Source organism: Dendrobium catenatum, unplaced genomic scaffold (assembly GCF_001605985.2).
Source record: "Dendrobium catenatum unplaced genomic scaffold, ASM160598v2 fragScaff_scaffold_1557, whole genome shotgun sequence".
In the NCBI taxonomy this organism is placed as follows: domain Eukaryota; kingdom Viridiplantae; phylum Streptophyta; class Magnoliopsida; order Asparagales; family Orchidaceae; genus Dendrobium; species Dendrobium catenatum.
In genome coordinates this window covers 8,500,680-8,525,191 of record NW_021320019.1, presented here as the reverse complement: position 1 = coordinate 8,525,191, position 24,512 = coordinate 8,500,680, and the positions used below count along the sequence as shown (strand labels likewise).

At 35.1% G+C, this 24,512-nt stretch overlaps 2 protein-coding genes across 9 annotated transcripts in view; both read right to left on the bottom strand.

Annotated features, from left to right (window-relative positions):
- Positions 1-9,706, bottom strand: part of LOC110113561 — a 31,112-nt gene extending 21,406 nt beyond the window's left edge. For all 6 annotated transcript variants that reach the window (XM_028700612.1, XM_028700611.1, XM_020846199.2 and 3 more), the window contains exons 1-2: positions 9,090-9,706; positions 7,835-7,893 (exon numbers count right to left, since the gene is read on the bottom strand). In XM_028700612.1, the coding sequence (XP_028556445.1) occupies positions 7,835-7,893; positions 9,090-9,680 (650 nt within the window). In that variant the 5' untranslated portion in view covers positions 9,681-9,706. The remainder of the gene's footprint in view (positions 1-7,834; positions 7,894-9,089) is intronic.
- Positions 9,707-10,837: 1,131 nt separating this feature from the next.
- The window catches only part of LOC110113550 (RING finger and transmembrane domain-containing protein 2), a 51,642-nt gene continuing 37,967 nt past the window's right edge, over positions 10,838-24,512 (bottom strand). For 2 of the 3 annotated variants that reach the window (XR_002305158.2, XR_002305159.2), the window contains exon 8: positions 12,108-12,211. Coding sequence is in view for 1 of the 3 variants with exons in the window: in XM_020846185.2 (XP_020701844.1) it covers positions 11,334-11,439; positions 12,108-12,211 (210 nt within the window). In the remaining 2 variants the exon portion in view is untranslated. Of the gene's footprint in view, positions 11,440-12,107; positions 12,212-24,512 lie in introns of those variants that run through there. The other variant, XM_020846185.2, reaches the window with a different exon arrangement.

The following is a 24,512-nucleotide window of genomic DNA, read 5'->3' as shown; positions in this document are numbered from 1 at the left end:
TCAAGATCTCATAGTTATATCATCATGATTCATAGTCTACTTAGTCAGAGGAGGTAGTCGACCCAACCTGACAGAAGGATCCTTATCAGTAGCCATAAATTGTTTCGTCCAATGGTACCTTGTAGACTTGGGGTAAATATTTGTCTAAGGAGATAAATTTAAATCCACCTTATCTAATAGAGGGCTTTGTACCCAATCATTCATATCATATTGATTCATTACTCAATGATTTAGTGTCGTTGGGAAACATACGGGTTATGACCATGCCCGTAATTTAATGGTGTCATTAGCCGGAAAACCATCTGGTCAGAGGGTCCCGGTCATAACCGTTTACCTGTGGTGTCATTTGACGGCGAAACCACCGGTTAGAGTACATGTCTCACGTACTTACTGGCAAGAGACATATTTAGTTAGAATCTTAATGATGTTCTCGACCAGACATTTGCTCCTTGTGAGCTGCAATGATTTTCATATTTGTTCACCTCAACAAATTATTGTGGAAGAAGGATTGATTTTGCTTTAAGTGTTTGATGGTTAATTTCAATTTTAAATATTTTAGGCTTTTAGTGATTTTTGAGTTTTTTATTTTCATAAAAAATTTGGGAGGCATTTTTATGTTTGTGGTTCCCTCTGGTTGAGAATTTCTGTCAACAGGACTATGATCGGAGCTCATATAGGCACTTTTTTTTTTATTTTCTCGGTTGAACCATGTCGATTGTCTACTTGCTGACAGAGGATAAGGTTCACTGTCAATTTTATGCCTTTATTTGTGAATTTTCTTTATTATAGATCTTGAAGGTCTAATATGAATGTATAAAAGAAAATTCCTAGTCAATGTCGTGAATGTATATTTACTTGATAATTTGAGACGTGTCGACTCCTATCTATTCACATATAATGATCGAGGTCGAACTTAGGTTTATTCCTTTGACCCGTGTAGCCTCCTTAGACATCACATGTATATCTATAACACGTTCATCGAGGCCATGCAAGTATTCATATTTTAATATACAAGGGGTTTTTTTTTAATAATCAGCTTGAGAAAATGACAGTTGTTGAAAAATATAATGGGTTTCATTTGGAAGCATGTAGACGCCTTTTGTATACTTGTACAAGTGTTGTGAATCATGTATGTGACATTGCTTTGCGAGTCATTTTTTGTTTTATACAGGTAGATTGCGGTGCACCAACGAATCTCTTGTAATAGCCCGTAGATGTTTGCATTTGTCATGGTCTTGCATTTGTTTTGATCTTCGATCTTTGCTTGTAGATGATATGTTGCATGTCTATGTTGTTCACAGGGGATCAATTATACCTACAACATATTTATTATCATTGCTTGCAGGTAGATTAATTTGTTCACTTGCAAATTGGTGTTGATTGCTGGGTGGGCTGCATTCCTTCATATTTCGACTTATGTTTGTTCGCAAAGGACCCCTCATCCTTGCAACATATTTGTTGTTTCTTCTTGCGAGCAGGTTAACATATTCATTTATACATTGACATCGACTACAGGGTGAGCTGCATTCATCGTACATTGCAATGACGGGTCTGCTCATGTAGCATGCTAATACTTGCACTTCAACTGCATGTCAATATTGACCCCTGATGAATTGTGCTCATTGTTCTCATCCTTTTGTCAGTATTTGCAAGGAGTCTTTCGCACTCTTTGTATACCAATCATCGTCACTTGTAGGGGCTTAGTGTAATGGTTTGCAGTTGAGTGACATCACCTGTATGCAAGCCGCATTTGTTTCAAACTCTTCAAACACTTGTTGACCGACAATTTATTATGCTCATTGCACATCATGCTCAACTATTCATCAGAGACTCGTTTACTTACAGATTTAATTGACATTGATTGTAGGGATATCGCAACATTCATTGAATGCTTATTTGTGTATGCTTGTAGGAGGCATATTATTTACAAGCGAGTTGGTATACTTAACTGTATAGAGACTATTGTAGGAGGTTTCCACATTCATTAAACATCAATTATAACTTGCAGGGTTGAATGCATTTACCTATATTGCTTGATGATGTTTGCTTGCACTTGTTTGCATTTTGCAAGTTAATTGAATTTTATTGCCCATCCTCTGTGCGCACAAAGGGCTTGTTCACCACGAGTTTCTTTCTTTGATCATTGATATTCAATTGAATAATTCAGATTTTTAATTAGCATTTGCATTCAATTTGATTAAGAGTTTATCAATTTTAAAGTCTGGTTCCCTGTTGTTCATTCAAGTTATGTGCCCAATAGTTCAAGTCAGGTCCCTTGTTGATCATTTAAGTCCCCTGTTCGCTGAAAAATCAGATAGCCTCCCGACGTCTCCACAATTTAGAAAAAATTTAGGAGCTGGGCCTTCCCGCCACATGAGAGAAAAGCGTGTATGGTAGGTGTCGGGCGACACCACGGCTGTGGTCTTTGATCCCATCACACCAGATAAAGGCGTTTAAAGGTCTTTAGGGGTACCTATTTGAAAATGCAGTATTTTCCCGCAGGCACTGAGGCACGTACACTGGTACTTAAAGTTATCCCCGTCATGCTAGAAAAAAGTGTATAGGATCTACCCCCTCGCCGTAAGCGCTGTACAGAGTTCCGTCCCACCACAATAGATAAAAGTTTGTATGGGTGACTTTCGGTGCACCGTGAGCATCGAGAGCGGGATTTGAGGTATTTTTTAAGTTTAGAGGCATTTATACCTTGAACGAGGTGACCGATTGCGACGACAATGAGGAAGATGTGCATGAGGATCGAGACAAAAAACTTCTATTTTTCTTCTTTTTCCTTTTTCTTGCTTTTTTCTTTTTTTCTCTTTTTTGTCTTTTTTTTAATGTCTAAAAATAACAACAATTAGTATTAATAAAAAAAACTCAGGAGAGAGAGAGAGAATGATATAATAGCTTTTGGACTAATGGCTTGCTTCAGTAAATTTGGAGGAAGGAAATTGGCTATTTATTTGGCTGGAGGTGAATAGGAGAAATAATAATTGTTGTGTGAAGAGGTTTTGAGCTTCACGTGAGAGTGTACTGAGCCGACGGGCTTGGATTGCAAGAAGTGAAGTTCGGCAAGAGCAGGAGCGGCTGTTGTGGTTTTACGGCTTAGGGAACACGTACAGAGAAGAAATAGAGGGACTGAGAGGTCGGATCCTACTGTCGGGTGAAGAGGTCAGGTGAGAATCAAATAGGGCTATGGAGTTGGGCTGGGAGGATCGAAGCCTAGTTGGAGTGGGGGAGTTTGGTGGAAGGCTGCTGCTGGTGACGGGATTAGGGTCCGGTTGGGTTACGGGTCCTCAAAAGAATGGCTAAGGTGAAATCGGAAGGCTTGTGGGCATTGGTTTGACGAGCACAAGTTGGGAATCACGCCAGTTGGTCTGTTTGCAGGGTCAGAAGGTCATGAGCTGGGGGCCGATAAAGCAGAGGACGGTTCAATCAGGTCGAACGTGAGGTTTGATTGATCAGGATTGGCTGCAGGGGTAGTGTGTTGTGGTCTTCGAGCGGCTTATAGTGGAACAAGTGCAGGTGGCTTGCGATTCTGGCTACAGGCGCAAGTAGTGGAAGCTTGCGTTTAGCAGTCGATCTAATGTCATGCAGGTAGATCAGTGTGGACTGCGAAAAGTTCAAGGAAGGATCGAACTGGGCGTCGGTTTGGCCTACAGGGACGTTCGACTGTTGAACCGTGGAGATCAAGTGGAAGTAGGGAATTTCAGGGGAGGGAGCGAGAGCAGAAAAAAAAAAAAAAAAAAGCAAAACGTCATTTGGTTTCATTTTAACGATGGGCCAAAGATTCAATTGAGATGAGCTAAGCAGAAATCCCGCAAGGAAACGCTAAAAAGCCGAGAATTATGGGATTTTGACGGAGCAAGCGCAGGTGATACGAAGTAATTTTGATTTGATTTTGTATTCTATTAATAATAATAATGTTATTATTATTATCATTGTTTTAAAATGACAGAATTTTTCTCTGCCTCGATTCGTGCGTGCAATTTCCTCAAGATTCATGCCGATTTTTCAAGACGAGCTCCGTTGGGAAAATTATGGTCGTTTATAAGTATTGTCGACGTGTCGAATGCATCGGCGAAGTCCGTTTTGCTATCAGAAATCATTTTGATGACATCGCGAGTCAATTTCAGGTGTTAGTCACCGATTTTTACCCTATTCACGCGAATTGACTACAAGGGGCTCCCTCTCGAATAAATTCGACGTTCTGATTGCAACAGCACAGTTCGTTTGACAATCAGAGGTCATTTGACAATCACAACCACCGGCCATCACTAAATTGTAGGTTTCACTCCTTTCGCGTGTTTTTTTGTTATAGGGGTCAACATATTTACACAAAAAGTTTAAGCCCAAGGATGAGAATTAATCAGGGGTACATTCACATATGCTTAGTGGTTTCCACGAATTGCAATCCATGGAGACATTTTTGGTAGCTTTACACTCAAATCAAATTATGCAGATCTCTAAAGAGTTATCAGCACATAGTATCAAAATAATCTTAGCCAAATTCTTTGCCATCAATCTCCGAAAAACAAAGCCAGCTAATATGTCTGAAGCCCACCAATTTCAAGGGATTTCACGATTTGGTGTTATTGTTGGAGAATGAAAATGAAAAGAAATATATCAACATTATGAGGACCCATTCATTCTCTTGTATAGATGCTTTGTAAAACCTTCTTCTAATTATCATAATGGGCATTCTGACAGTCAAATGCCAAATAAAACTCTAACAAAACCTTCTGATGCACGGACTCACACAAAAAGGATTCAGCATAATTTTTTAGATAAAAAGACAGAATCAACAAGATTTGAGTTAGTTGTGTGCAATATACTAGGGACCAAACCTATGTTTAAACAAAACGTTTAAGTCCAGGGATGAGAATCAATCAGTCCAACATTCACATAACCTTGTTGTATGGTGATCCAAAATGGGACTAAATCTAATATCATGTGCCTCATCAATTCGTCTCATTAAGGGAACATTCAAAATTTAATCCACAACTCTCTGTATATTTAAAACTTTCCACAACAATCATGTCATAACCAAAAAATTTACCAAAAAGCTCTAAGATGGGCATGAAATCAGTGAGTCGATAAATTTGGTTCAAACATGAGAGAGGAGTTAAATCATAGAAACCACAACTTGCATCAAACACTGAAACCTAGAGGAATTTCATCTCTAATACCACTTATCCGTAGGGAAGAAGTTATGTCCAACACTTAATGATCAAGTGCCTATTCCAAAAGATGAAGTCAATCAGAGACAGGCAATACTAGCGTAGTAGTTGATGAAGCAGCTTCCAACAGCTAGTGCTAGCATTAAAACCATGCATTAAACTCCATCACTCCCCACTCACTTCAAATGGGTACTAAGATTATATAAGTATTTGTATTAAGAAGGCTTAGGAACTGCTTTTTCCCACTTATTTTCAATTTAATGTTTTAAAAGAAAGAGTGGGTGATTTCTCCCAAGTTAACAAGAAAACATTGTTGCAGTCCATGACCCTTAGTCTGAAATTTTGATGATGACAAAAAATGTCAATTTGAATTAATTGATTATTCATTGAATATTTTGAATTTTGCTCTTGTATGTGATTACTAACATTTCAGGGAGATCACATATTACTCAAGATAACAAGAAGACTCAAGACTAGGTAAAGTAGGATGTGAAGCTTGAAACCATTTAATTTTCATTTATTTTGTTTTTTTTTTTTTTCTTATCTTGAGTCTGACCACAAAGTGTATGCAAACTAAGCAACCCGGCACACACACAGGGGGAGAGCTTTATTTTAAGTAAAAAATTATTTTTAACTCTCTATAGATCGTACTGTACGAGTTTAAATCGTACTATACAAACTACTGCGGTTCAACAGCTACCTGTGAACAGATCATACTGTATGAATGGTATCGTACTATACGATATGTTTTTAATTAAAAATCCTAACCACCAGATTAATTTAAGTAAGTTTTTAAACCGTAAATTTTGAACTAATCGTACTGTACGATCAAATCGTACTATACAATAATTTGTATACCTACATAAATTAACCCCCGTGATTAGTCAGTAAATCAAGGATTAATTTTTGATTGGTTATCGTACTGTACGATATGGTTTGTACCAATGTTTAAAATTGTGTATTTGGGTATTGAGGCGTTTTTCATTCATGAGGCGAGCCTCATATTGTGCAATTTTAAACCATAGTTCGTACTGTACGATCAACCAATGCTGTTTTCGATTGTCCCGAACATCGTACTAGACGATCCCTTGATTTTTGAACTAATCGTACTAGACGGCCTTAAGCTTTTAAGGTATCGTATTGTACGATGTGGATCGTACCAGACGATGAACAGAGACGAGTTTTGATCATCCTAGCGTTCGTCCTGTACGAACAGAAAGAAAATAACACATCGTATTGAACGATGTTGAATCGTACTGGACAATGTTGTTCAGAGAAATTATCTATTCGTACTCTTTTGTACCAGGACGAAGGCTGTTTTGAACTGATCGTACTGTACGATCTTGGATCGTACTATACGAACAGAAAAGGCTATATTGAAAATTTAGGGTTTCTTGGAGCCTGATTTAAATATCTAAACTTCTGTCTTTTGAGGAATATGTGTGAGAGAGGAACGTGGCTAGAAGGTGATTTCTTGATAGAGAGCTTTTTTAGAAGATTTTGGGTTTGTGAGAGGAGGGAGAAGGTGAGTTTGTGAGGGAGATCACACGGTTGCTCCTAGCTTGTTGCACGTTGCTCCTAGCTTGTTGCATGTTGCTCCTCCTATGGCCCGAGAAGATCTTGTGGGAAGCTTTATAAGGGGGAGATCCTTCAAGATCCGTGTCTTCTAAGGTACTCCGCCTTCTCCAGGAGGAAAAAAACGAGAAGGTTCGCTGCCGTCACCGGGAGGGTGACATAGCGTTTGGTACTCCGCCACGTCGGAAAGGTGAAAGTGAGGTTTATAAAGGCTTCTCCGCCTTGCTGTGGGGGCAAAAGGAGAATTATTGTTTAATAGTGAAATTCCCGGAGTGGATGACTCCGGAGAGTGGACGTAGCTCAAGTGACCGAACCACTATAAATCTTCTGGTATGATTTTTCCCTTACTGCACTTTATTTACGTTTTGCATTTTTACATTCGTTATAATTGCTTGGTGAAAATCACATTCTAATTCTTTGTTGAGCAAGTTAAAATTTCACCACCCATTGTTGCAATCGTGTTTTCATTAAATGTGGGATTATTCCAAACATTCAAATGCTCCTTACATAATGCAACGTCATCCTCAACATGCAATTAAGAACAATCTATCAATCCTATAAAAATATGTTGTCAATGAACATTAAGAGTTAAAAACTTGTTTTTATTGCTTCTCATAAACAATTTTAATGATTATAAACTTTTCTAAGCTTTAGGGATGCATTAAATGAAGCAAATCATTATGTATAAAGCAAATCTACCACAGCCTCAGAAAGAAAAATCCATTCTAATTTGTTAGTTTATTTTAACAGCCTCATGACAACAAATGCATCCTTCAAAATAACTCATCCGCAAATGCACAACATAGAAATTAATGAAAAAAAATTATTCAATTCTTTGAGAAATAGTATGTATTTTCCATGAAAAAACAAGAGCGAATTTTACTAACAAGCATGCATATTTCTTCAATAACCCAGATGAAAAATCAACAACATAAGCTCAACAAGAAAAACAAGAGTTCACATACCAAAAGAAAATAGTAGAAGATTAAAACGGGAACATTATACAATAATCAAATGTTCATAGAAAATGTTTGTAAAACAAAAGAATAAAGGAAAAAAAAGTGCTGAATATCTAACAATACCTAATTATTCTCTCAACAATCTTTCGACCAATACCTTGTTTCTGCAGTGAAGGCATGACCTAGAACACATTAATTTAATATACATGAATATATGTAAGGTACCAAAGTTCAAATAGTAAACTTAGATCACAACTTAATGATAAAAATGCAACTGCAGTTAATTTTGTTCAGAATAGAAAGTAAAAAAACTTGGCTGCGTGTTTTAGAACAAATGCATCCTGACAAATTTCTTATTTCCGCAAGACATGCAACTTTCCACTTACATAAAGCTATTCCAAGGACATTAGGTATGTAATTAGACTTTACACAGGTAAATAACATGCCAAAGTTCATATAATAAAGAGCACAGATGTTGTTTCATCAATTACAGTATGATCACTAGTGCGTTCACTTAAAGAAGAAAATTGCTTCCAATTAGTCCTAGGAAAGGCAAAAACCATGACAGATAAAGGCAGTAAATAACACACGCATGACATAAAAGCCGAAATAAGACTGTATATGATCCTTAATATAGGAGAACTCAATTTTTATTTTTTTCAAGATAAGACCACATAATAGAAAAGAGAGGACAGAACATGAATTCATGATAAATTTTAAAAATATATATACATCAAATATCTTGAAATTCTCTTTTGTTTGAGGTCAAACTCTCTTTCATACCCATTAATTGAGTTACTTATCTATATTTGTGAGTGAAAGCTCATTTTCAACAGCAACTCTGTATCTTTGATAGTGTTAAGAAGCCAGCAATGGCATTGGCAACATTGTAAATGAGTGACTGTTCACTACGAAGTATGAAAGCCCAGTTGCTGAATCAAAGCAAGGAATGCTGTTTATTTCCAAAATAAGAACATGAAGAAAAACTGGCAAATGCGAGGAAACAGTCAAAGGAGTTTATTTTAGAAGTTGCTTTCTGTGACTGCATTTGCTATAAACATATTCATAACTATACCTACAATATTCTGCAAGATAACAAGCACAGCAAAGGGAGCTTAGAAAATCTTGAAATAACATACTTTCCCCATGGATTGATAACCTAATGTATGGTTATAACAACTGCTTCCCATAAATTAAAGAAAATTATAGAATTATTGGTATACCACATCATGTGCCATCCATTTATCACTCAAATCTCAACCAAATAAGAATACCCAATACACATTCTTTCTTCCGGGGGCGGGGCGGGCTCCGTAAACACCTTTGATTTATTAGCAACTGTTGGAATAAAAAGAACAAGGAAAAGTTTCACACATACCACTACATCGTGAATGGAAGCCGTCAATCCTATATCCGACACTGCCCGGCCAAACCCAATCAAATGGTGTTCGGGACCTGGCGCCCAGAAATTACTCTCGAAGAAATTCTCAAAGCCGAGAGCTACCGATGTCTCATCTGAGCCGTCGTCTACGGCGGTAGCGGTGGAGGGTAAAAATCTGGCACGGCAGAACACGGAAACCAAGATGAAGCTGTGATCGATAGCTGTCCGTAGCTTTCCGACATCAGCGGGCTCCACGAGGCCTTCGCCCGCGGAAACCGGGAAGCGATGACAGGAGTGGCCAGCGGAGACAAGGAGGTCGCGGAGACAGAGGACGTCGACATGAGAGGGATCGGTGGAAATGGAGATGGGAGGATGGGCTCTTCGGCGAAGGTGGTGATATGGGGATGAGAAGGGAAAGTGAGAGGCTGAGACAACCGATAAGACAGAAGAGATGGCCATTGATGGCGAGCGGGTTGATCGGAGAAGGAAGAAAGTAGAAACAGAGTGAAGAGAATGAAGGTCACATATTTGCTTCCATGGCGGTCGTGGATGTGCCAAAGCTAGAACAGGAGGTGATAAAGTTTTCATTAGCGAGGCTCAGTTGCAAATTAAAGAAAAAAGTAAAAAACACTTGCCTTAAAATTCAGGCTTTTCATTTTCCGATTTATGAATAAACTGTTACATAAGAGTTTTGAAGTTAAGTTAGTTTTGGTCAGCCCCCCTTTCTTCTAAATTCTTTTATATGTTCAAATAATCTAAGTCTATTTGTACTATTTTATCTTCAATAAATATTGTTCCGATTGTCCCTCATATATATAATTATTTTTTAATTTGTTCGTCGTGATTTAGCCATAAATTCACATTATTATTGTCATTAATAACAAGCTAAACTAATCTTTTAAGAATTTCTTCATAATCCAACCATGCAAATCACATAAGTGTACTTTTTATAAATTTTATGTTTAAAAATCCATAAAAATCTCCGTTCAAATAGTAGTAATATTGACTGATATTTTGTAATATCACACGCACACACACTTAAATTACATATTGTATATTTAATCTTTATTCCCTTAACTAGAAATTATCTATCATCTAAATATTTTATTTATTAAATTATACTTTTCATTAAATTTGACACAAATTTCACCAATTATAGCTATATTATATATTAAAATATATAAAATAAAGTTAATTTCTAATATGAACTTCTTGTAAATGGGGGAACTCTTTGATTACTTTACAAATAATAATATTACTAGTCTACTATTTATCAACATATTATTAATAATTATTTGACAAATTTTTTGTTTCATTTATACCAAATCAATTATTGCAAAACTAAATCATGCATGCTTCTTAAAATTATTTAAAATCATATAAAAACTTTTCATTGCTTATTATTTTTATAAGTTATTTTTTGCACAAGAAATTTATAGTGAATTTTTCTAGCATTAAAGAAATCAATAGTGAAATTTATTCATTATTTTATTCTATAAGAACTTTTTCTTTTAACTCTCATACATTTGAAGATTACGTTAAAAACTATCCCTATTCCATACAACACTACAAAACAAAACAGAAGAGCCCAAGTTCCCCCTTCAACAAATAAAGGATTATTTTTTATTTTTTATTTTAAAGGGAACAGAAAAGATAGCTTCGATAAGTTCTTAGGCCACAAAGTCAGAGCAATCAAACTGAGAATAAGAACAAGGATGAAATTTATGTGTAGCATATCCACAAAATAAAAATCACAGGAGACCTGCATTTCATTCAAATAAAATTAATTTATTTTCTTCTTCATCTGCATTTCAAAGATACATGTACAGAAAATAGCATTCCCGAGAAAAAAATATATTTAATTTTTCACTTTTGATCTGTTCTTTGACTCGCAGATGTTAATTTACTTTTCTTTGTACAGTTAATAATAAACATCTCTACCAGATTTGCTACAGCTGCAGACATGGCAGAGTACATGCAGAATACAGAGAACTTGCAGCACTTTAAAGCCTCCCCAGCATTTCATGGGAGCACTCCAGCAATTATTAGGATCATCTATCTTGGTAAAAAAATTTGATCAGGACATGCTCATCAAATTTTTGATAAAGATAGATTTTAAAAATTTTGAATTTGTTTTGAGATAAGTACAATATAAATTACTTATATATTGCACTTCTTTCAAAATCAATTCAAAGAATTTAAAATCATCAGAGAAGTGTAGCTCTTCTTTAAGCATGTTAGCTAGAAAATCTGAAAGAAAAGGCTGGTTGAACCGTCGCTAAATGATCGAAGGTCAGCGGGCTTCACAAGTGCCCGGCACAGAGGGCATGTGCGTTCCCTCTCAAACCTGGAAAAAGAATCACAAAGTTTTCTCCATGACCATTATATTTAATGAAACATTGGATCAGACAAAGATATTTAGATTTGGGCTTCGTTTGAAAAACTTTTGTACTGTTTTCTAAAACGGCTTTCTAGTAAAAAATATCAAATTCAAGAAATTTTTGTACTAAAAATTTGCTTTAGAAAGCAAGAAGAAAGTCATCCCAAACGAAACCTTAATTATGGCAGTGTTGCAAGATAGATGGAACTGTTTGATAATTTCAATTGATTAGTATAAGAGGATTCCAGCAACTTGTTCCAACAGATTATGCCAAGGTGAAACTTGCTTTATGGCATAATTTTCAGGTGAGCTGGAAAAGTTCAGAGGAACAATTTCAAATTTAAAAAAATTTTGTATTAGAAAATTATTTTAGAAAGCAAGAAGAAAGTCGTCCCAAACGAAACCTTAATTATGATAGTGTTGCAAGATTAGATGGAACTGTTTGATAATTTCAATTGATTAGTATAAGAAGATTCATGCAACTTGTTCCAACAGACTATGTCATGGTGAAACTTGCATTAAGGCATAATTTTAAGGTTAGCTGGAAAAATTCAGAGGAACAATTTTGAGGGTTCCTGTGATAGAAGAATAAAGGAGGATGAACAAATAAATAGAAGAAGAGGAGAGGCAATTACCATTCAGAAACGCAGTCCTCGCAGAAAACGTGTTTACACCGGAGAAGGATAGGAGCATGCATTTTCTCCTGGCAGATAGCACAGAGATCACCAGCTGCAATGACCTACAACAATCAGTTAAATTGAGTTAGAATCTAGCACAGAAGAAAAATGTTCCGTCCATAATACTTTAGCTTACACCCAAGAACTCCCCTCACAGGAGCCCATGCTACCTAATGGTCAAACAGCAGGAGAAAATAAATCCAAAGTGCAATTAATTTGTAGGGTTGCGATCACAACTGTAGCGTGCCCAAACAAATCAATTAAGGTAAATAGACAAGGGTTTGTTTTGTTGAAAGTAAAATGGTTGTAAAGTATTCTTTCTGTAGGAGTTTTGCAAATATTAATATTTGGTTGGATGAGAAAAGAATATAGTGTAAAGTACTTTTAAATGTAATGCAAAATATTCCAATTAACATTTGAGGTATAAGCTGGCCTAATTTTGAGTGAAAACCATTTTCACCGCAGCCAAGCTAACCTGTTACCATCACTGCCTACGCTGCCGACTACAACCAGCTGTTGCCAGCACTGCCCACCCGCCCCCGTCATTGGCCACCCTTAGCCACCGAAGGTTGCCACTAACCACCACCACCTACGGCCGAGCACCATCAAATCGACCTTTACACTGCATTTATTTTACTTCAAGCCAAACAGAAAAAAAGTAATCTCATGTATTGTTTTTGTACTCATCCAAACAACTTCAAATATTTCAAATACACTATATTCCCTTTACATTGCATTTTTTTACTCCACATCATGTTTTTAGCAAACCATAGCAAACCAAATGACCGCTAAGGGTGAACCAAATCATGAGAAATCATACTAAAGGAGCACAAACTGTTCTTATAAGCAGCATCCTATCATGACTAAATAAAACAAAACAAAAAAAAAATTACTAAAAAAATTAAACAAAGATCAAATTTAGCTCGTTGTAGAATGTAAGATTTGTGCTTTCGAAGAGTGTAGACCTCATATCCCGATCAAATTTAAAAGAGATCTATATGCCTATACTCAACACTGAGCAAGTTTATTTTTAATAATTATATTTAATTTTCATTGCATTTTTTTTAATTTCAATCATTTTCTACAATTTACATTACTTGCATTTGTGGGAGCTGCGTTTTTGGGTTTTCTCATGGGTTTTCTGTTTTACCGCTATCTGAGGTTTACCTCGGCTGCTGGAATTGCCGGGTGACTGCTATGTTCTACTGGTTAAACTACTGATGCCGTTGGAGACCACTCGAACGGTTTTGTTTAGTCTTTTTACCATTATCGGTAGTCATCTTTGATTGTGCCGTCAGGGTTCCTTGTGTAAACTTTTGGATGAAGATTGAAGCTCCAATTTTGGGGTTATTAGAGCCAAGTTGGGTTGATTTTGTGCCAATTATATATGTTAATTCGAAGATAAGAAGTCAATCAATAGATATTGTAGGAATGTAAATTATGGAGCATTTAGTCAATCAAAATTTATTATTTATATATTTTTTTTCAATATTATGTCTGTTGGATGAAGGATTCATTTTAGTGTGGTGCAATTATTTCATTGTATCAGCATGAGGTCTAATTTTTTTCACTTTAGCAATCTCATTATTTTTTGCTTATTAATATTAGTTATTATTAATAACACTGTCATTGCTATGTCTCAAGTCCTGGATGAAAAAAATAGAGGGTTGTGTTAGGTAATCGATAATAAGCATAAACTTGTCGAATAATCATAACATGAATATTTTAATACATTATGTTAATGCTAGGGCGTTCCTTGGAAGTGACGCGTTGTATGGTCTGAATACAACAAGAAGTGTGCAAGGGCTGCTGCATCGACACGTGGAAGCAGTGTTAAATAGGCAAGGGTTCTCACATCATGGATGAATGTGGGTAAAGAAGCTAGTTCATGAAACTAAAATTAGGTTAGAATCTTGGAATGTATGTTCCTTTATAGACAGATTAATGTAATTAATTGATATTATGATTCATAGAAAGATAAATATTCTATGCATTCAAGAAACTAAATGGGTGTGAGAGAATGCTAAGGAGATTGATAGTTTTGAATTTAAACATTGGTATTCTAGTAGGAGTTATATTAGAAATTGTGTAGGTGTAATTATATATAAGAGTTTGAAAGATAATATTGTAAAAATTGATAGAATAGGAGATAAAATTATAGTTTTGAAAATTATTGTTAATTATAAGATTATTAATATTATAAGTACTTATGCTTCTCAAGTAGGTTTGGATATGTGTTCAAATTAAAATTTTGGAATGACTTAAAAGAATTAATACAAAAGATGTCTCTTGAAGAAAGAGTTTTTATTGTGGGAGATTTAAATGGACATGTTGGTAGAGAGGTAGATGATTTTAAAAGAATTTATGGTGGCTATGGATTTGGAGCGACTAATGAAGGTGATAAGACTATATTAGATTTTGCTATAACTTATGATTTTATAATTGCTGATATCTTATTTAAGAAAGAGATGAACATCTCATCACTTATAAGAATGGATATAGTAAAACTTAGATTGATAATTTTTTTGCAAGAAAAATATATCATTTAGATTGCAAAGATTGTAAAGTTATTATGAGTGAAAGTCTATGTACCCAATATCTCTTATTAATTTTGGACTTACAGATGAATTGGCATAATATGAAAAATATAGTATATCATCGTTCTAGGATTAGATGGTGAAATTTAAGAACTCTAGCAAAAAAATATCTTTGAGAGTAAGATTCATGATCTTAAGATTTTGTTCGTGCATGAGGAAGCTAATGTCATGTAGGAAACAATAGCTTGTAATGTTAAAAAAGTTGCTAAGGATGCGCTTGGAGTATCAAAAGGAAAAACTTCTAATAGTAAAAATAATTGGTGTTGAAATCAAAATGTGCAAGAAAAAATAAAAAATAAGAAGCTATGTTATAAAAATTAGTTTAGATGTAAAAATTTTAAAAATTAGGAAAAATATAAAATTGCATGTAAGGAGTCTAAGGAAACAATCCGCAAATCAAAGACTTTACCTTTTAATGATTTATATAATAGATTAAATACTAAAGATGGTGAAAGATATATGCATAAGCTAGACAAACAAAGAGATAAGAGTAACAAGAATTTAGTTAAAGTGAAGCGCATTAAGGATGAAGATCAAAAACACTTTTTTTAAAAGAGAATATTTAACAAAAGTGAATGAGATATTTTACTAAGCTTTTCAATGAAGATTGTGAAAATATACCTGACTTTAGTGACCTTAACATTCGAGCACATTCGAGCACATTCGAGCGCAACAACTTCCTCTCTATTGCCTATAACTTCAACCCGCGACCTTTTTCGTAGCCAACACCGTCATAACCGTCACCGACAATCACTTGAAAGTTGTACACCAACATCCTAAAAATTTTTTAGCATTAATCTCATATTTATGTTGGTGAAATAATTTCTAAAAAATGAACATGATTGAAATAAATTAAAAAGAAGTCTATTGGAAGGCATTTGAAACTAAAATTAGGTTAGGATCATGGAATGTATGTTCGCTTAAAAAAAAATTAATGAAATTAATTGATATTATGATTTATAGGAAGATAAATATCTTATGCATTCAAGAAACTAAATGGATGAGAGAGAAGGATAAGGAGATTGATAATTTAGGGTTTAAACTTTGATATTCTAGTAGGAGTCGTACTAGAAATGATGTAGATATGATTATAGATAAGAGTTTGAAAGATAGTGTTGTAAAAATTGATAGAATTATAGATTTGAAGATTATTATTGATAATAAGATTATTAATATTATAAGTGTTTATATTCCTCAAGTAAGTTTGGATACGTGCTCAAAATTAAAATTTTAGAATGATTTAGAATAATTAATACAAAAAATACATTCTAAAAAAAAAAAATTATTGAGGGAGATTTAAATGGATATGTTTGTAGAGAGGTAGAGGATTTTAAAAGCATTCATGGTGGTCATAGATTTGTAGCGACTAATGAATGAGATAAGACTATATTAGATTTTGTTATAGCTTACGATTTTATTATTGCTAATATGTTATTTAAGAAAAGAAAAGAGATGAACATCTCATTAATTATAAAAATGAATATAGTAAAACTCAGATTGATTATTTTCTCGTAAGAATAATAGATTGTTTAGATTCCAGAGATTGTAAAGTTATTCCAAGTGAAAGTCTATGTACTCAACACCGGATTATATGATGGTATTTAAAGAACTCTAACAAAAATATATTTGAGAGTAAGATTCATGATCTTAAGATTTTGTTGGTGCATGAGGAAGCTAATATTATGTGAAAAATAATAGCTTGTAATATTAAGAATATTGCAAAAAATGTGCTTGGAGAATCAAAAGAAAAAGCTTCAAATAATAAAAATAGTTGGTGGTGGAATAAAAAATGTGCAAAAAAAAAGATAAAAAATAAGAATATTTATTATAAAAATTGATTTAGATGTAAAAATTCTGAAAATTGAGAAAGATATAAAGTTGTCTGTAAGGAGTCTAAGAAAGCATTCTGCGATGTAAAGACTTTAGCTTTTAATTATTTATATAATGATTAGATATTAAAGAGGGCAAAAGATATATGTATAAGCTAACAGTTTGATTGTGGCTTTTAATGATTTATATAATAGATTAAATACTAAAGAGGGTGAAAGATATATGCATAAGCTAGACAAACAAAGAGATAAGAGTAGCAAGAATTTAGTTCAAGTGAAGCGCATTAAGGATGAAGATCAAAAACACTTTTTTTAAAAGAGGATATTTAACAAAAGTGAATGAGATATTTTACTAAGCTTTTCAATGAAGATTGTGAAAATATACCTAACTTTAGTGACCTTAACACTAAATAAAAATATAGATTTTTATTTTTATCAATGTATTACTAAAACCAAAGTTAGAGAGGCTTTAAAGAAAACGAAGCGTGGGAAAGTTATTGGACCTGATAATATTCCAATAGAGGTATGGAAATGCTTAAGAGATGAAGGAATTTCTTAGCTTGCTAAACTTTTTAATATTGTTCTAAAGATTAAAAAGATGTCAGATGTGCGGATAATGAGTGTGTTGATTCCTATCTTTAAGAATAAAGGTGATGCACAAGATTGTGTGAATTATAGAGGATTAAGTTAATGTGTCAAGGATCAGCCTTAAGCCCATATCTTTTTGCTTTAGCCATGAATATTCTTAATAGAGATTTGAAAGAGGATGTTCCCTTGTGTATGTTTTTTGCTAACAATATTCTTCTTATTGATAAGACTAAAGAGGGAGTTGAAGGTAAACTTGAATTATGGAGGTCAACCTTAGAGTCTAAAGATTTTCATTGTAGTAGATCTATAAAACCAAATACATGGAGTGCAATTTTAGTAGTAATAGATCTAGTAGGGGGTTTGTGACTTTGAGCGATCAATTCAATAATAAGAGTACACATTTTAGATATCTTGGGTTTATTATTTAGAGTGATGGTGAAATAGATCAGGATAATATTAGTAGAATTCAAGTTGGATGGTTGAAGTGGAGGATGCATCGAGCTTGTTGGGTGATAGAAAAAGTACCACTCAAACTTAAGGGAAAATTATATAAGATGGTGGTTAGACCTGCAATGCTTTATGGTGCAAATTTGGCCATTTAAAGAGAAACATAATATTAAGTTAAGTGTTGCAGAGCTGAGGATGCTCATGTGAATGAGTGGTTTTACTCTTAGAGACATGATATTAAACAATCATATACGTGAAAAGGTTGGAGTAGCTCCAGTGACAGATAAGATTAGAGAGAGTCGTCTTAGATGGTTTGGTCACATAAAATGGCAGCCTCCCAATGACCCGATAGAAGAGTAGATGTATTAGATTTTACCTATGTTAAGAAAGGTAGAGGTATAACTAAAAAGACTTAGAAAAAATTAGAAATAACTTTTCTTTAAATAAAAATTTGATACTTAACATGACACAATTGAGAAAAAAAGATTCATGTAGCTGATCCCAAATAGTAGGATAAAGGCTTCATGATGTTGTTGTTGAATATTAGTTATTATTAATATTAGTTATTGGTGTTGAAAAATCCATTTTTTTGTTCAAATTTGATACAACAACAACAACAACATCAAGCCTTTGTCCCACTACATGGGGTCGGCTACATTTTTTTGTTCAAATTTGATACAACAACATGTTCAAATTTGATATAACTTGAATTTTAATTGTTATATAAAAATTTATTTTTACATGGTTCGAATCATAGTAAGGCAATAGAAATCATAACAAGATATGGATACTTTGGAGATGAGTATATGCCTACATTGTTTAAAATTGCACAATATGAGGCTTGGCTTGAGGCCTGCCTCAGCGCAATTCTAGTGAAAAATGCCTTGAGTCTTTCGCCTCTAGCTTTTTATGAGGCTTTCGCCTCAGGTTGGCTGAGGCCTGCCTCGCCTCACTAGTGTGACGCTTATGCCTCACCCTATTAGTATATTTTTTTATTAAAACTAACATAAATCATGTCTTCATGCACATTCGAGCGCAACAACTTCCTCTCTATTGCCTATAACCCCAACCCGCGACCTTTTTCGTAGCCAACACCGTCATAACCGTCACCGACAATCACTTGAAAGTTATACACCAACATCCTAAAATTTTTTTAGCATTAATCTCATATTTATGTTGGTGAAATAATTTCTAAAAAATGAACATGATTGAAATAAATTAAAAAGAAGTCTATTGGAAGGCATTCGACTCTACCGAACGAGGCAGAAGATAAATCAATTTTTTATGGAGACAATTTGGATAAAGACCACCTCAGCGATAATAATGCAGATGATTGTGGTATAAGTGTGTCCACCTAATTCAAGAGGAAGTCATCTCCTTTATATAAGGCATGGTCTAAATCTTCTTCAATTTAATGATTTATTTACTGCATAAATTTTTTTAAATATTTGGTTATTGGCTCTACAAAAGCTCTTTATTTTAGTCAAATTAGATGTAATTGATATGTTAATTGCAATGTGAAAATTTCAATACTCAATGATTTGTTAGGGTTTGAATTTCTTGTTGACTCTTCAAATTTAATCAATCCCTAAATTATCATTTTCATTTAAACTCTTATATTTTATGGTTTGCTACTAAAGAAAGAAAGTTTTTGTGTATGAAGTAGCTTTGAACTATGAATTCTAATTTTCTTAGTATGTATTGGATAAATTATTACTTTAGTGTGGTATAAGTGTGTCCACCTAATTCAAGAGGAAGTCATCTCCTTTATATAAGGCATGGTCTAAATCTTCTTCAATTTAATGATTTATTTACTGCATAAATTTTTTTAAATATTTGGTTATTGGCTCTACAAAAGCTCTTTATTTTAGTCAAATTAGTGTAATTGATATGTTAATTGCAATGTGAAAATTTCAATACTCAATGATTTGTTAGGGTTTGAATTTCTTGTTGACTCTTCAAATTTAATCAATCCCTAAATTATCATTTTCATTCAAACTCTTATATTTTATGGTTTGCTACTAAAGAAAGAAAGTTTTTGTGTATGAAGTAGCTTTGAACTATGAATTCTAATTTTCTTAGTATGATCTACATTCATTACATTGGAAATGCTACTATAAGCATCTCACATGAGGTGTGAAAGTGCTCTGAAGGCACTCGAAGGTGCAAAGGGGACACTAAGAGAGGGATGAATTGATTCTTTAAAAAAAAAATTTAAAACTAAAATTTTATATGCAAAAAAGCTTTAATGAGATTAAAACAATTCAAAACTAGAAGTAAATACGACTTTTTGTTTTTAAAATTTTAGAAAATATATATTTTTTTCTTTTATGAATTTCAAAAATAAAGTTCAACTAGAGATCATTCACCAAAAATCTCATTCACAAACATAATCAAAATAAAATAAGAGTGCAGGAAAAAAATTGAAAGAAAAGTAAGAACACGTAAACCATGTTTATAGTGGTCGGTCGAATTGACCTACGTCCACTCCCTAAAGATCCTCCTCCTTGGGAATTGCACTAGCTCAAACTCCTTCAGCACAAAGTTAGGTGAAGAAGCCCTTCTCTCTTATCACAAGCAAAGAATAAACTTTACAGACTCCAAAGAATCTCCTCTCGCCTCCCGGCCCCGTGGAGATATCATCCCTTCTTTCACCTCCATGGCCCGACGGAGATAATCCCCCCTCTAGCCTCCTTGACCCGGCAGAGATGTTGTCACTCCTTTAACTCCTCGCTCAGGCGGAGATGCTGCTCCCTCCTTTCGTCTCCCGGCTCGATGGAGATGTCGAATTCCTATCCTCCTCGCCCAAATACTTTTCTTCCCAGAGCTTCTCTCCAAGAGCTCTATCAAACATAACTGGAGGACCAAAGATGCATACTAGTGGAGCAACCATGTGACCCCTCTCACACCCCTTAACCCTCTCAAAGCACTCTCCCTTTCTCAACCTCACATGCTCTCCCCCTTGTGATTGGACACTGTCCAAGCTCTCCCATTGAAAGAAAAAAAAAAGTCTTTGACTGCCTAAGAACTCTTGCCCTACAGACATAATAAGAGTTTATAAAGCGAGCTCTCAAAAAATCCTACAGTTCAAATTATATGCTTCTATTTGTATAGTATGATTAGTTAATTTGTGGAAGATCGTCATGTACGATTGGTTATATCGAATCACAGATCATCCAGGATGAACTTGAAGAACCAAAGTTCGTCTAGGGGAGCTCTCGGGTGAATCATGCAGAACAATGATATATCGTACAATACGATCATTAATGCTAATTAGATCTTATTCGATTCCTTAATCCTTGGGATTAAATTAGTAAATTTTAATTAATGTTCATACAATCCAATCAGTTCAAATTTGCAAGGTTTCTTAAAATACTTGATCGTCCTATATGATGTGGTGGTTATACAATACGATTAATTATCTCATAATTAATTAATCACATTTAATTAAACATTTGAATTAATATATGCATGTACATATTGTACAGTACAATTTGAATCATACTGTACGATTAATAGAAACAATCAAATATTCAATTTTACTCTCCTGTGTGTGTGCATGATTGCTTAACTAATATATACCTAATACAAAAAATAACTCAAACAAATAAAAAAGTACATCCTATGCCAAACATAAACTAACTTATACACTAACGCTACACTGTATTGAGTCTTAATTATTCAATGATGCTCAGTGTATGTTGTATCTGAAATGATTAGTAATACACAAGAAAAATATTCAATATATAAAACAGGAATAAGTGACCATCCAATAATATTGACACATTATTCGCGTCGACTCGACTTCGATTGAGTCGAATTCGACATGATCCGATTCGATTGAACCTGATCAACCTAACTGAACCCAAATCACCTAAAATTGAGTCCAATTAAGCTCAATTGAACCCAAATTAAATCAAATCTCTTCGATTCGAGTCCAATTTCATAAATTTAACTCAACCAAATTCAATTGAGCCCAAATCGACTCAAATCGATCCAAACTGAGCTCAATTGGGGCTCAAATCAGCTTTCAATCAGCTGCTTAAAATTAAAGGCTTCAAACAGCCCACTTGATGCAGGGCAGAATTATTCTCATCTTTCTTGTCTCTCTCTGTGCAAACAGAAATGGATTGGGTGAAAGAAGGAAGAAGGCAAAGCAAAGATCCTGTTTTCTCGTATAGAGATCTTAACTTAGCCACCAATGGCTTCAACGATGAGAACCTCTTAGGCAACGGAGGTTCCGGTGGAGTCTACAAAGGTCAGCTACCAAAATCCAAACTTAAGATGGCAGTGAAGAGAATCTCCCACGATTTGAGGCAGGGGATGAAGGAATTCGTTGCAGAGATTGTGAGCATCGACAGGATTCTACACCAAAACCTAGTGCAGTTCCTGGGCTCTGCCGCCAACGAGAAGAGCTCCTCCTCATGTATGATTATATGCCGAACAACAGCCTCGAGAAATACATCTACGACCGACCTCAACAATCTCTTAACTGGAGCCAAATGTTTTGTTAAAACTGAGAATTTGAGAGGGAAAAGCTTGAAATCCTTTATTACAATCTTCCCTATTTATAGATCTATACAAGATATCCCAATGAGGAAATAATAAATTGCATATTTAATACATAAAAAATCTTTCCTAAATTTGTTCCTTCATTATGGCGTGATCCATGGGAGTATCCCACGGATTGATCTTTGTGTCCGTTGGATCCTTTGCACTGGGAACGGCTAGATTTCAACACTCTCCCTCAAGCTTGGAGATATGGATCTATCATCCCCAGCTTGTCAATCATTCTGAGAAAGGCAGAACTTTCCAATCCTTTAGTAAGGATATCTGCAAGTTGATCCTTTGATGATACATGGTCGACACTTACTAGACCACTGTCTAGTTTTTCTTTAATAAAATGTCTGTCCACTTCTATGTGCTTGGTCTTATCATGCTGAACTGGATTGTGGGCTATGTTGATTGTTGATTTGTTGTCACAATGTAGTTTCATGGGCTCATCCCACTTAACCTTTAAATCATCTAGGATTATTTTGATCCATAGTAGCTCCCATTAGGGGTGTCAATTCGGGTCATCGGGTCGGGTTCGGGTCGAACCTGAAACTGACCCGGCACTGTTCGGGTCAACCCGAACCCAAACCATTTTTAAAAACGGGTCAGGTTTTTGGACCCGAACCCGACCCGATTCGGGTCCGGGTCAACCCGACCCGACACGAATGACTCGGAATTGACTCAAAATTGCTAATTTTCGGGTAAAAAATCGGGTCAATCTCGGGTTTTCGGGTCAAAATCGGGTAAAAAACGGGTCAATCTCAGGTTTTCGGGTCAAAAATGAGTTTTCGTGTCACTTTCGGGTCACTTTCGGGTCAATTTAGGGTTGGCGAGTCAATTTTATTGGATGAACCCGAACCCGACCCGTTTCGGGTTTGGGTTGACCCGAACCCGACCCGTTTCGGGTTTGGGTTGACCCGAACCCGGATTTTTCCGAGTCGGGTTCGGGTCGTGTTTCGTGTCGTGTCAAAAATTGACACCCCTAGCTCACATATTTCCAAGGCCATAGCTCGATATTCTGCTTCTGCACTGGATCTTACCACCACATTTTGTTTCTTGCTTCTCCATGTAACTAGGTTACCTCCAAGAAATGTGCAATACCCAGAAGTAGATCTTCTATCAACTGGTGATCCTGCTTAGTCAGCATCCGTGTATACTTCTAGAGTTATTCCCCGATCTTTCTTAAAGAGAATTCCTTTTCCAACTCTTCCTTTAAGGTAGTGCAAGATTCTGTCTACCGCTTGCATGTGAATCTGCTTTGGATTCTGTATAAACTGGCTGACCATGCTTACAGCAAATGCTATGTCTGGTCTGGTGTGGGAGAGGTAGATCAATTTCCCTACAAGTCTCTGGTAGGCCCCTTTATCTACATCTAAATCTTCTTTAGCTTCTCCCAGTTTAAGATTAGATTCTACTGGTGTTGGTGCTGGTTTACAGGCTAGTTTACTTGTTTCTCTTAGAAGATCTTTAATGTATTTCTGTTGTGAGATGAAGATTCCTTTGCTGGAGTGAGCTACTTCAATTCCGATGAAATATTTTAATCTACCAAGTTCTTTGATGTCAAATTCCTTAATAAGATTTTTCCTTAAGCTGGCTTTCTCCTCTTCATTATTTCCAGTCAAAATTATATCATCAACATACACTAATAATATTGTAACTCTCCTTGAGTCTGAGTGTTTGATGAATAGTGCATGATCCCCTTGACTCTGTCGATACCCATTCAGGAGCATGAATTTAGAGAATCTTTAGAACCAGGCCCTTGGAGATTGTTTGAGCCCATATAGAGCTTTTTTCAGTTTGCACACCTTGTTACCTTCAGATTTTTCTTTAAACCCTGGTGGTATTTCCATAAATATTTCTTCTTGTAAGTCCCCACGCAGGAATGCATTTTTCACATCCAATTATTCCAGGTGTCAATTGTACTTGGCTGCTAGGAGAGTAGTATTCGAACAGTATTCATCTTGGCTACAGGCGCAAACGTTTCTTGGTAGTCAATGTCATACGTTTGCGTAAACCCTTTGGCCACTAGTCTTGGCCTTATATCTCTCTAGTGTGCCATCAGCATTATATTTTACTGAGAATACCCATTTGCAGCCGACCGATTTTTTCCCTATCGGTAGATTGACGATTTCCCAAGTTTTGTTCTTCTCTAGGGCCTGCATTTCATCCTTCATGGTATTTTTCCAATTTTTATCAGATAAGGCCTCAGAAACATCTTTAGGAATATGGATATCTTCTAATGTAACAAGAAAATTTTTGTGTGATGATGAAAAGTTGTTGAAGGATATAGAGTTGTTTATAGGGTATAAGGGAGGTGATGAACTTACCTTATTTCCAGGAGATGGTTC